The sequence below is a fragment of the Pelophylax lessonae genome (genome assembly GCF_965119305.1).
Source record: "Pelophylax lessonae genome assembly, chromosome: 8".
NCBI classification, from domain to species: domain Eukaryota; kingdom Metazoa; phylum Chordata; class Amphibia; order Anura; family Ranidae; genus Pelophylax; species Pelophylax lessonae.
The window spans coordinates 89877380-89890381 of record NC_138775.1 but is presented as its reverse complement, the minus strand read 5'-3'; the positions used below and the strand labels follow the sequence as shown (position 1 = coordinate 89890381).

Genomic DNA, 13002 nt, shown 5'->3' with positions numbered 1-13002 from the left:
TTGCAGTCTTTATAGTAACGTGGAATAGCATATCCATTTGTTAATAAAGGCATGTCTCTGTGAAAATAAATTGTATATGGATTTTAAAGGATTAGTTCACCTTTATAGAAAAAACAATAATTGCACAAATTATTGAAGAAAAAAAATGTACATTTATTTTTTTCCTGCAGGAGCCTGGTAAGCATTGTGTTTGCAATCAGTAGATCAGGGGTGCAATGTCAGGTGTCTGCAGACAAGCCCTGCAGCTTGTAGCCTGTACCACCATGCAGGCTGTCAGTTTGAAAGCTGTGGGGGGTTGTGCATAAACTACAGGGGGCTCATCCACACCTCCACAGTTCATTTAGAATTACAAGGTTGCTTCCACAGTGGATGATGGTATTTGTAGTTCATTCATTCACAGGAAACTGAATGAATGACACGGCTGGGTGGGCTGTGCTCTCTTCAAAAAGTGTTGTTGTTTTTTTTATTTTATTTTTTTTACATGGCTTCTTATTTCTTTTATTTCTTATATAGGATCTTCATCATGGCCCACAAACTTCTGCCCCGAACTTTGGTTTCCTCTCGCTGGCTTTTGGACACTTTACGGGCTGGTTCAGCTCTCAGGTCAAATGTTCGGGTACTTGATGCATCATGGCATCTCCCCAAAACTGGACGTGACCCTTGGCGTGAGTACAAGGAGCGCCACATTCCTGGAGCCTACTTCTTCGACATAGATGTCTGCAGTGACCGCACCTCCCCATATGACCACATGCTACCCAGCGCAGACCAGTTTGCTGAATATGCTGGGAAACTTGGAATCTCCAACAGCAATCATGTTGTGGTGTACGATGCCAGTGATTTTGGCTCATTCAGCGCCCCCCGGCTGTGGTGGATGTTTAGGGTTTTTGGGCATCCAAATGTGTCCGTGTTGGATGGTGGTTTTAAAGGTTGGTTAAGAGAAGGACATCCAGTAAAGTCGGGGAAGGAACCTCGCCCAGAGCCAGTAGAGTTCCAAGCACAGCTGAATAATTCTCAAGTTATAGACCATGAGGAAATAGTGGAAAATGTTGAGAAGAGGACAATACAGATGGTGGATGCCAGAGTGGAGGGAAGGTTCAGAGGACTTGATCCTGAGCCCCGAGAAGGTAAGAGTGGATTAGTGCCCTTTGCTTCCAGATCATATTGATGGCTTCATCTTTATATTTGCAAAGGAAATGGCAGATGTATATTTGTTCAGATGTAGCTGCACTAAGGTTTAGGGGCCCATTTATATAAAAAGATCATTGGTTTGGTACTGCAACCTCCTCCCACTGTCGCAATGACCAGGACAAAGCTTACTTCTAGGCCAGGAAAGAAACAGAAGCTGTTCTTCATGATGCCCTAACCATTCTGATGGTTTGTATTATCCAGCTGTTGTCATGCAGCAAGCACCTCATTTACTTCTGACGAGTCAGCACTGAGACATTCATAATGCTGCATTTTGATGCAATTTTGGGCAGGAAGAGAACTGCATGTTCCTCAGTTAAATATTATGAACCGCTAGAGCAGGGATTCCCAAACTACAGCCCTGCAGTTGTCCAGGAATTACAATTCCCATCATGCCTAGTCATGTATGTAAATGTCAGAGTTTTACAATGCCTCCTCATGGGATGTGTAGTTCTGCAACAGCTGCAGGGCCGTAGTTTGGGAATCCCTGCGCTAGAGATTTCAGGGTATTTCAAAGGCTGCTCTTCACCTGCGTCTGTCTGTCATCATTAAAGTGATGGTATACCACTTTTTTCCACTTTTAACTACAGGTAAGCCTATAATAAGGCTTACCTGTAGATACAATTAATATCTCCTAAACCGGCACGGTTTAGGAGAGATTTGCACTGCATGCAGCCGCTCACGCGCTCTGAAGGTCCGGCGGACCTTCAGCTTTCCATGCTGGGAGCTTGCCAGAAAATGACTCCCGTGTGCATGCGCGAGAGTGACGTCATCGCAGCTCCGGCCAATCGCAGCACATCCATCCCTTTTCACATGTAAGGGCTCGGATGTGGGGATACCAGCATACAGCCGTAGCCTCTCATTGATTTGTACAGGTGGATGAGCACAAATATCTGTGCTCAGGACACAGAAACATAAGCTCCTAGTCATGGTGTATTGTCTGCATTTGTAGTGTACCGGCAAATAGTAGAAACAAGTGTAAGGCAAATTGTCCTGAAAAACACTGAAAAAAGTTGTTCACAAACTTTAGCATGTCCTTGATATCACCATAATGTAAAGTAGTTTAGCACTAGCACTGCAGTTTAACGTAAAGCCTTGTACACGCAATGAGAATATTGGATGAATGGTAATCCTAAATTTTTTTTATATTTTCTGGATGCTAGTTTCATATGGAAAATGAAGAAGAGATAACTATAGTTAAGAAAATTCTTGCATGCTCAAATACAACTTTTGAAGTGATGTATTATTTTGTTTCTGAGCATGTACGGTATTGGTGTGTGTGTGTGTGTGTGTGTGTGTGTGTGTGTGTATATATATATATATATATATATATGTATGTATGTATGTATGTATGTATATGTGTATATATATATATATATATATATATATAATTTGTGTGTATGTATGTGTGTGTGTGTGTGTGTGTGTATATATGTGTGTGTGTGTGTATATATGTGTGTGTGTATATATATATATATATATATATATATATATATATATATATATATATATATATATATATATATTTCTCTAAAAAAAAAAAAAAAAAAATACTGTGCTGATTAAATGAAAATATTATGTTCTGGTATCGTATGAGAAAATTCTTTTTTTTGGATAATTTTGCACGACCACTCCAAAAGCGGTATTTTTCATTCCATTTTCTGATTGTGTGTACTAGGCATTATGGTACAAGTGATACAAAGTGATGTGATACATGAAGGGGAGATTCTAAGTTTAAAGTGTTGCCTATGGCTTCAAGTAGTTCATTTTTGTAACCAGTTTAACAAGTCCTATATGTTGTTGACCAGTCACCTTTGTGGTCCCATCCTCAGGCCCTGTGTTATGATCACGTATACTCAGAGGCTTCACATACCTGATCTGTAACCTAGTACAGATTTGGGACAAAGAGCTAGAGATATAGATGATTACATTGGCAGGGAGCAGAGTACGTTTCCTTGTTGCATTTTAGTCATCAATCATGTTTTGCAAAGATGAAATCGCATTTACCAGTGGAAAACGCGTCACTTGAATCCCCCCAGAATCACATTTTCACATTTCTTTAATTCCTAACACCACTGCATTTAGCTGCAGGGAGTGATTTGGCTGCTCTGTGTCAGTTATAAGTCACACAAGTCCTAGCTTTCACAGAACTGGTGCTTGGTGATTGGCCCAGTAGTGTCACATGGAAATTTAGTTCTCATTTACTGTAGCAGTGTCAAACCTGCATTTATATTCTTTTCAAGGACATTTCTAAATGCAGATAATTTCTCAATGGTTATTAGTGCTGCTTGGAGATACCCTTTGAATGTGAATGCAGATGCAGCAGCTGTATGGCCACAGTGGCTGTATTTGGCAAGCATGCCGGGGCAGATGCACAGCCCTGAGCGTAGACAGCGTGCATTTTGATACCCCTGAACCTACCCCTGCACACCTGTCAAATTGGGACGGTGGGCTGTCTGTACAGCTGCTGCATCTGCCTTTACTTGCTAAGGCTGCCTGCAAACCGCTCTAGTTGTATAAACAAATTAATCATTTACCCGGGATGGGTCTCCGCTCCTGTGTGAATGAGGCTTTAAACTGCTTCTCTAACATTTTAATTTATTTTAATTGTGCTCTGTTTTCATTTCTGAGTGATAGCCAATCGCCCTCTCTCTTGTCATGGGGACAGGAAATGAGGAAAAATCTCAGAAAAAGAAAAAAAAGTCAACTCTTCCTACACAATCCATAATAATAATAAAAAAATATCTGGATTTAGACTTTAAAGCAATGCGTACATTTCTTTAAAATATTTCTAGCGGGTCATTTTTTATTACAGAAGAGACTCTATGTCTCTTCTGACATAAATGCTCATTCCTTGCCTGCTAGCATGTTTTTTTAATTGTACACTGAGCCACATATGTGTGGCTCATTCTATAATATCCTCACGCTGTGGGTGCTGCTCTCCTAGGTGCAAAAACACAGAAACTTGTTTTTTTTTTTTTTTTTTACTGCATCAAACATGCACCAATAATGCAGCACGTAGGACTTTTTAAAAACTCAACTGAATGGTTTGAAGTGTTCCGTTTTGATTTAGCCCCCGTTCACACTGGGGCGACCTGGTCGCCTGACAGGTCACCTTCCATAGAGAAGCTGCGGACCCGTTCTAATAGGAGCGACACAAGTCGCTCTGACTTGGAAAAAGGCTCCGGAGCTTCTTTGGGGCGACCCGGAGCGACCTGCATAGACTTCAATGTTATGAAGTCCTTGCCGGCCGCTCCGAGGTCGCGGTGCGAGTAGCGCGCCGCGACCTATGAGGTCGCCCGGCAAAGTAGCGTCGCCCCAGTGTGAACGGGGCCTTAATGGTCATGCGTTTTTTCTTCTGCTTTTGATAAGGCAAAAACAGAAGAAACACTGATCAGTGTGAAAAAGCGCTAAATGCAATGCACGGCTTAGGATAGACCAACCAATGATATAAAATTTGTGTATTTACCATCATTTCCCCTGTTTGCTTTGTTGAAGGAATTGAGCCTGGTCACATACACGGTGCGGTGAACCTCCCTTTCCCAAGCTTCCTCACAGAAGAAGGCAATGAGAAGTCTCCAGAAGAACTTAGACGGATCTTCCAAGAGAAAGGCATCGACCTGTCAAAACCACTGGTGGCAACGTGTGGCTCTGGAGTCACTGCTTGTCATGTGGCTCTTGCTGCTTTCCTTTGCGGTAAAGAAGATGTTGCCATATATGACGGTTCGTGGGTTGAGTGGTACATGCGTGCCAAGCCAGAGGATGTTGTATCAGAGGGCAGGGGGAAGACCTTGTAGATGTCTCGTTTTACATCCTTCTTCTAAAGACTTGTGAATTCGCTGGTCTTCACTAACTGCTGACTATATGTATAGCCCTTGTGCTATCATTGTTTGGTGTACTTGTTCACATTGAAAACCTTCTGCTATGTTACAACAACATTGCTACTATGTGCCTTAAATCTTTCTTATACAAAGTATATGCTTGCATTCATTAACATGATGACTTGAAGGGCTAAAAAAAAAATAAAGATGTATTTTATAGAACATCAGAGTCAGGAAAGTATGCAGGGGCTTTAGGAAGGTATCAGAAGTGATATTTGAAGATATTAGGACCTTGTAGGTTAGATATTTCCCTTTGAGCATCCGAGCTGCATAATCCACTCCTTTGACCACGTTGCTCATTTACAGAAGATGCAGTGGGGCTATACTGCCAGTTATTTTCAGTGCAGCGTCAACTCATGTGGCGCTTTTCCACTGCATGGAACCGAATGGTTCGGCTCGCTTTTGTGCTTTTCCGCTGCTGGTAACGCATGGTATGGTGTAGGAACGGTACGGCGGCGCTTTTCCACTGCATGGAACCGAACGGTACGGCTCTCAAAAACAGTACCACCTCGATTGTGGTTCCAACAGGTACCATACCCGGTACCATATCCCACAATCCTTTGCATGCAGTCACTACTAGCCACTGATTGGTCAGAGAATCCCACCCACCCCGTTGTTATCCCACCCACTTAACTTTAGTACTACTTTAGTGGAAAAGCAAACCGTACCGAACCGTTCCAACACAGTACCATGCGGTACCAGCAGTGGAAAAGTGCCAATAGATGAGGCTAAAATGGCTGACATCCTGTAGTGTGAGTTCACATCACAGCAGTGCTATGGTGTGTACTGAGCAGTACTTTATGTGCTAGGGTTTTTTTTTTTTTTTTTTTTTTAGTTTTATTTAGTGGAGCATCGCAGCTGGCTTGTGTCTCTTCCTCCAGCTCTATATCTGTGCCGAGGTACCGGCTTTCGGTTGGAGAGTTGAAGGTAAATGTCCAATGGACTGTGAGTGTGGTGATCAGTGCACTTGCGTTCCTTTGAGAACGAAGATACTGTGGTTGGAGATGGGACTTTTAGTTAATTTATTCACAGATCTCTCTGAATGAAAAACACAGCTGTGTAGGTGGCACCACACACACACTTTTAAAAGTGACAACTGCTGCAGGGGAGAAGAAACCCTGAACTCTGTCACATGAATATAGGGATCTGATTTACATCGCATGCGCAACGGTTCAGAGTCTGTTCTTGTGACTTCTCTCTGGTTACAATCACATTCAAGCTTGCAAGGTAGGTTTTATTCCAATTTGGCTTTTTTAATGCTGACATTAGATGATTACGGCCACACACACTTACACAGGTTGAACTGGATGGACTATTGTCTTTATTCACCCTCAACTACTATGTATTTTTCACTTCAAGCTTTCTTTTATGTGAAAGGCCTCAAAGAGCCTCCAAGTATCTAGTAAGCTGTGATCCCTTTTGTAGATATCAAGATTTAAAGTAGAATTATTCACACACATGTATGACCCCCCCCCCCCCCCCCATGCTGACTAACCTGTGTAAGCAGTATGTATATACTTTACTATTTTCAGGCCCCTTCGGTCTGGTCACATTATCTGGCTCCTCTGTGTCAGTCAGGGGAGAGGAGGGAGCATCAACAACAGATGGGCCATAGGACCCTTTGGGTGACGTCACCACTCCCAGACATAACCATCCATTGTCACGCAATCACTCCTGCAGCTGACACATGGGATCAGGTGGGCTAAAAATGGGTAAGTATATACATCTTTCTTGCACAGGTTAGGCAGCATAGGCGTGGGGGGGCATTTTATAGACTGGTTCGGTTTAGCCTGGAATTCCACTTTCATTTTTCAATTTTATGCTGGAGTGTACTATTCAAAGGAAATGGGTCATGACAGAAAGGCGTCATTCAGGGTGTGCTTCTGAAAATGCTAGGTGCCTGACTGTCACGCTGACTTCCATGCTTTGGAGTCGTGGACCTAGAAGAAGCATATGGATCAGTAAAATCAAAGAAACCTCAAAAGCCCTTTGCTGTGTATTCAGAAAGTATTCAAGGCAAAGGGTTATTGTAACAGCCAATCAACTAGCATTTTCAGGAAGAAGCCAGCAGAGACAGCTCTATTTTTGCAATCATCGCAGGATTACTTAAGCACAACTGTCCAGTCATCTTATAAACAGAAATGGCATTTGCTGGAGCCCCGTTTTTTAAAAAGACCCTGTCACCAGGCAAACATTTTCAGCAAGTACAGAAAATATCTGTTCATCTTGTCAATGCAATGTTTGTGAAACATTCTGCATATTGAAAAAAGCACAAAGCACCTTTTTCCTCCCCCCCCCCCCCCCTTTTTTTTTTTTTTTAAAGTAGTCCCATCAATCCACTGTTTAGTGGAAATGAACAAAGGTGGACATGTTTGAAGTCTAGCCTATGTGACAACCCGGCTGCCTCCATGGATACAATGGAGAAATCAGGGGGCAAAGACATTTGGTATTCACAGGAGATGCAGGGGAAAAAGAACTGACCTCTAAGGACTAGTAAGCTGCAACATATCACACACACACACATATCATCGGTTGAACTGGATGGACTGATGTCTTTTTTCAACCTCACAAACGATGTAACTATGTAACATTTTTGGTTTTGAATTTAGATATGCTTTAGGCCCCTTTCACACATACGGTCCATTTGTCAGTTTTTCATCCATCCGTTGATGGACATCAATGCATCTCTATGTAAAAACGGATGACAACGGATGATCATCCGTTTCCATCCACTTCCTTCAATGTCCAGATTGGATGAAAAATTGATGTAAACGGACAAATGGTCTGTTTTTCATTCATTTTTGCATTGGTAGTGGATGTAAAAAAAAAAAAATGGATGAAAAGCTGATACATTTTGACGTGACTGAACTGATGAACTAAATGGACCATGTGTGTGAAAGGGCCCTTAAACTGAAATGGCTGATAATATGGCCACACATGCATCTTTAGAAGTCCCTGTACAAGTATCTTTACGTTAATGTGTTATCTGCACTTTTGCAAAAAGTATGATTAAAAAAGTATATACTACTAGGGCCCTTTTCCTGCTGACAGGGCTGTTGATAACGGTTTGTGAAACTCCAATCTCTCTAGTGTGATGCATGTGAAGTTTAGATGAGTCATGTTATAAGATTGTCATTCATGGACGATTCTCATTGGGCTAATGTATTACGGGGATGGGGGCATTATATTTTACTGAGACAATCGGATATTTTTATAACTTAAAGTGAATACAGCAAGCAAAGATCACCACATTTTTTGCTTCAAGATTTATAAAAAAAAAATCAGTAGATATTGTAGTATTTAAATTTGAATGGATCTGTATTAAAATGGAAACTAAATAGCCAAATGTTGCAAAAAGATCACATTAATTCACAGTGTGGATGTTAAACTTAGCTGGGGATATGTTGTGTTTTTTTTTTTTTTTTTCTTCTTCAACTAAGCATTGCTTTTTAAAGTGATTTTGTGCCCAAAACATGGATACTAAAGTATTTACATATTATGGACAAGCTGTAAAGGCAATTTAAAAACAAGTTCTTATTCACCTCTGTATCTATAAGCTTTGTGAAGAAATGTAATTTTCAAAATTCTTAATGCAGGCTTTTCTGCTAAGAACAGAATCTTTGCAGACTGATCAGGCCTCTGATGTAACCAACCACAAGGTGTTTCTAAGATGTTAGAAACCGACCAAAAGAACTTTCTAGTGCTCTTTAGACTGAATTCACGCTGACCTGTAGGGAAAATAAATGTACATTTTCATCCATTTTATGTGTGTCCTGTTCACACTACAATGCTGCATAACATGAGTTGCGTTAAAATACATACATGTTGCATTTTGTTGCAGCAGAGGTCAACGCAGCGTTGTGGTGCGAACAAGATACACAAAAAAAAATGTGTCTATGCATTTACCTGCATTTTACAAGTGTGCTGAACCCTGTTAAGTAATGGATGAAAATGTACATCAATTTTCCCTGCATTTTACGGTCAGTGTGAATTCAGACCTAATCCGTTGTGGATATGCTACACCCCCCCCCCCCCCCCTGAAAACTATAGTGCATGTATAGTACATTCTGCCCTGCTGTCGCTCCCCCCCCAATCTTGCAAGCAATTCCCAGCTGTCAAAATGACAGCCAGGAGTTGCTGTGTAAGGTCTCATGCACACAACACAGGTGGTTTTGGCCATGAGTTTCTGGACGCCTGGAATTGACACCTGCCGACATTGGATCCTATCCCCTAAAAACAGACGGAGGGGGTATCCATTCCTCATCCTTCTGGCATATCCGATTGGATTACAGTCAGATGTTTACGGACAGGCGGTCTGTTGACATCTGACCGCCCATAGAAGAGAGTGGGCTGTGTCTGTGTCTATTGCATAAGCAGAGTGGACACAGACCTGTCATCCGTTTGTTCAGCGGACAGATTCCGCTCTAAGCTGGTGGGGTCTGCCCATGTGAAAGAATCCTGAAAGCATAGGAATAGAGCCTACACCACTCCCCCAGATATTTAGAAGCCCTGTTTAGGATAGTAAATACTAAAGTAACCTTGCTACTTTGTATCTCTCTGTTTTTTGTGTCATTTATTTGTAGATTGAATGAAAGTGTTTTTTGATCAGTTTATACCTGCTAGCACCACCTTCCCCTTCTCCCTTATCTATGACTCATTTCCTATTTTGAAAATTAAAGAATACAATGTGTTCTTTTTTGTTTACAATAACGCAAAGTTTTTAAAAAGCATCACGAATTTAAATAGGGGAAAAGTGTTTTTTCTCTTTTGTTCATTGACGGACACAGCTCCTTGGGATTCCTTACCATTGGGTTGTACTGCCCCCTACAGGAGTAGGACACGAGGCAGAAAAAAGAACTTTACTACGCCTATGTGCGTAGTAAAGGTCGGATCTGATGTGGATCAATAAGCATGTTTGACCCCCTATAACTAAGGGGTCCAGTGTTTGGTAAGCGGTACCTATACATTTCACTGGGTGATCGTGTGGAGGTGGAGGCTTTTTTGAGATTCACTCCTATCAAGTCTGTGTTTCCATTATTGGCTGTTTGCTTAACCCTTTTTTTTTTGGACACTAGAGACTGTTTTTTTGCACGAATGTTTGCACATTGGATTAATTTACTTTGTGTTTTATCAAGCTGTTGAGCGCCACATTTTTTCACTTTTTCAGCCTCATCAGTGTCCACCAGTGCAGCCTCATCAGTTTCCATCAATGCAGCCTCATCAGTCCCCATCAACGCAGCACCACCAGTGTCCATCAGTGCAACCTCATCAATGCAGCCTGATCATTGCCCATCAATGCAGCCTCACCAGTGCATTCAAGCTCAGCCTCATCAGTGCAGCTTGATCAGTGCCACCTATCAGTGTCCATCAGTGCCACCTACTAGTGCTGCATATCAATCCAGCTTACTCATTGCTCCTGATCAGTGCTTACCATTGCCGCCACATTCTCTGCCCTGCTGACCCTGTCCTATGTCCCATTGACCCCCATCCTCTGCCCTCATGTCCCAGGGTCTGATAAGGAAGCCGCAGCCATTCATTGTGAACAGTATACTGTGGCTGGGGTGGTATACATTTAGATGGGGGGTGCCGATTTAAATCTTGCCTAGGGTAGCACAAAAATAAAATACACCACTGGACACTGATGCATAGTGACTAGTGGCAGTCATTAACCCCTTTGTGCTGCATTAGTTGTACCAGTGTCAGTGTTTATTAACCATTTCATGCTGCACAATACAGAGGTTAATTAACACTGACACTTGTGCCACTGTCACTAATGCAGCACAAAGGGGTTAATTAACTGCCACTGCTCACTAATGCATCAATGGCAGTACATTAACCCCCTCCATGCTGCATTTTACAAACAGCATTGTAAATTAACCCCTCCCCTCAATGAGTTAAACACTTCAGCCAGTTCACACAAGGTGTATTATCAGCCTCTGAAACTCACTTGCACAAGGCTTCACTATCCTCGTGAGTATAGGGAGAGAACCTGAGGGAGAGGCAGGGATAGCAGTGCAATGGGGTGGAGAGATGTGAGGCTGCAGCTGTGCCATGAGGGGATCTAGGCTGCAGAGGGATTGCTGCTATGCTGAGAGAGGACCATGTGGACTTCAGATACTAGGGCAGGCTTGAGAGGGAAGACCTGAAATGTGGTGCGATCTCTCACCTTGCCTTTTAGGAACGGAATGTTGACCTAAGGTCATCTACATAGCTTCCTCGCAGTTCTCAGCAGAAGCAATCTCCTCCGTCCTTTCTTCACCCCTCCTGGCCTCTGGATGACATCACACTCGGCCGGGACTAGAAAGCATCTGTCGGGTGGAGATCACTCCGCCTGACAGGGAAGTGACTGGACTCACCAGTCAAAAAGGCCACTCACTCCGCACCGATTCCACCCTGCAGACAGGCATGACACCCGCCGGCCGCCGCTACATAGTATTACAGTATACTTGCAGAGCTGCAGCAGAGCAGTGAAGCTCCGACCGCAAGTATAACACAATGTAGCGGCGGCCGGCGGGTGTCCTGCCTGTCTGCAGGGGTGGAAGCGGTGCGGAGCGAGTGGCCTTTTTAGGAAGCATCAGAGCGGCCTGGAGGGCGATTGCCTCCTATCCTCCCGGCCCAGTCCGCCCCTGGTGTCAATAGTCTGCGTCAGTGTTGCCTTGGCCGACAGCTCCCACTTCAGCGGAGAGGAGGTTCTGTCTTGGGTATGTAACCCGCATGCATGCTGGACCGGTAAGTAGATGGCCCCTTCCCTCCTTTCTGGTTGGCCCTCCTTTCTGGATGGTAAGTGGGGCGTGGGTACTCCCTGGGGTGGTCGGTCCCTCTGGGGTTCACCTCCTCTTCTCCTCCAAACCATTGCCCACCATGGTGGAGTCGTGGCCTGGTTTATCCACATACCCTGGTCCCACTGGCCTGGGTATCCAGCGGGCGCACTGTCCCCCTCCACCCTCAAGGTTGTTTGTGCTGGGGGGGTTTCCTTTTGGGCTCACCGTTTCTGCCGGTTTGGCCTGGGGAACGGGGGGGGGGGCGGTCCACGCTGCTCACGGTCGGACCCGCCAGTAATTAAGGCCGCAGCTTTGCGGCCTACTAGCCGGACACTCTGTGGAGCAGCCCTATTGAGGGTGGGTGAAGCTGCTGCTCCCTGTGCAAACCTCCACCTTCCCCTCTTGACGGCCTGGCTGTTTCCAGTGCCCCCTTGATCGGTCCAGGTCCCCTCGGGTTCGCACACTCGCGGCTGGGTGCCCAAGAATTTAGGCTACAGCTTACGGCCCATTAGGCCATGGGGCCGAGCCAGGCCCCTCACGAGGGGGGGGGGGGAGTATCTTTCTTATACAGTCTGGGTAGGAAAGGGAACCTTGTCTCTTGGTCAGGCTTTCCCTGGATCACTGGACCGATCGTCTCCGGGGGACTACTGCTATGTTTCCAGTCGGGCAAAGCCACGGTGGTGACCTATGTAATTACCAGGGCGGAACAAAGGGTGTATTGGCAGCACTGGCAGTAGCCGACATCCTTTGTTGGACACTTCGTTCTGGCCCTCTCCACTGAACATATGCCAGGGGTGAATTAGCTGGCAGGCGGACTATCTTAGTTAGTGGGCATTGGTCCAAAGGGAGTGATCCCTTTACCTGGAGGTGTTTCATCAAATATGTCTTCAGTGGATGTGTTGGCGTCCTGGCTCAACAGAAAGCTACTGAGGTTTGTGGCAAGGTCACGGGATCCTCTGGCAGCTGCCACAGAGGCTCTGGTGGCCCCGTGGGGCCAGTATCAACTGATCTACACTTTTTTTTTTCCTCTCAAGCTTCTACCGCGCCTTTTACTCCGTATCGAGGCCGAAGGGATTCCGGACATTCTTGGCCCGTTGACCTGGTGTAATGGATCGCTGACATTATTTGGACAATGGGGGAGGATCTGCTGTTCCAAGGGCCGGTCTTTCATCCTG

General features: G+C 44.3%; 1 protein-coding gene across 1 annotated transcript in view; it reads left to right on the top strand.

The window, feature by feature from the left end:
- The window catches only part of MPST (mercaptopyruvate sulfurtransferase), a 34554-nt gene extending 29356 nt beyond the window's left edge, over positions 1–5198 (top strand). The window contains exons 2-3 of the mRNA XM_082265491.1: positions 514–1124; positions 4684–5198. Coding sequence (XP_082121617.1) covers positions 524–1124; positions 4684–4982 — 900 coding nt within the window. The 5' untranslated portion in view covers positions 514–523 and the 3' untranslated portion in view covers positions 4983–5198. The remainder of the gene's footprint in view (positions 1–513; positions 1125–4683) is intronic.
- Positions 5199–13002: the final 7804 nt, after the last annotated feature.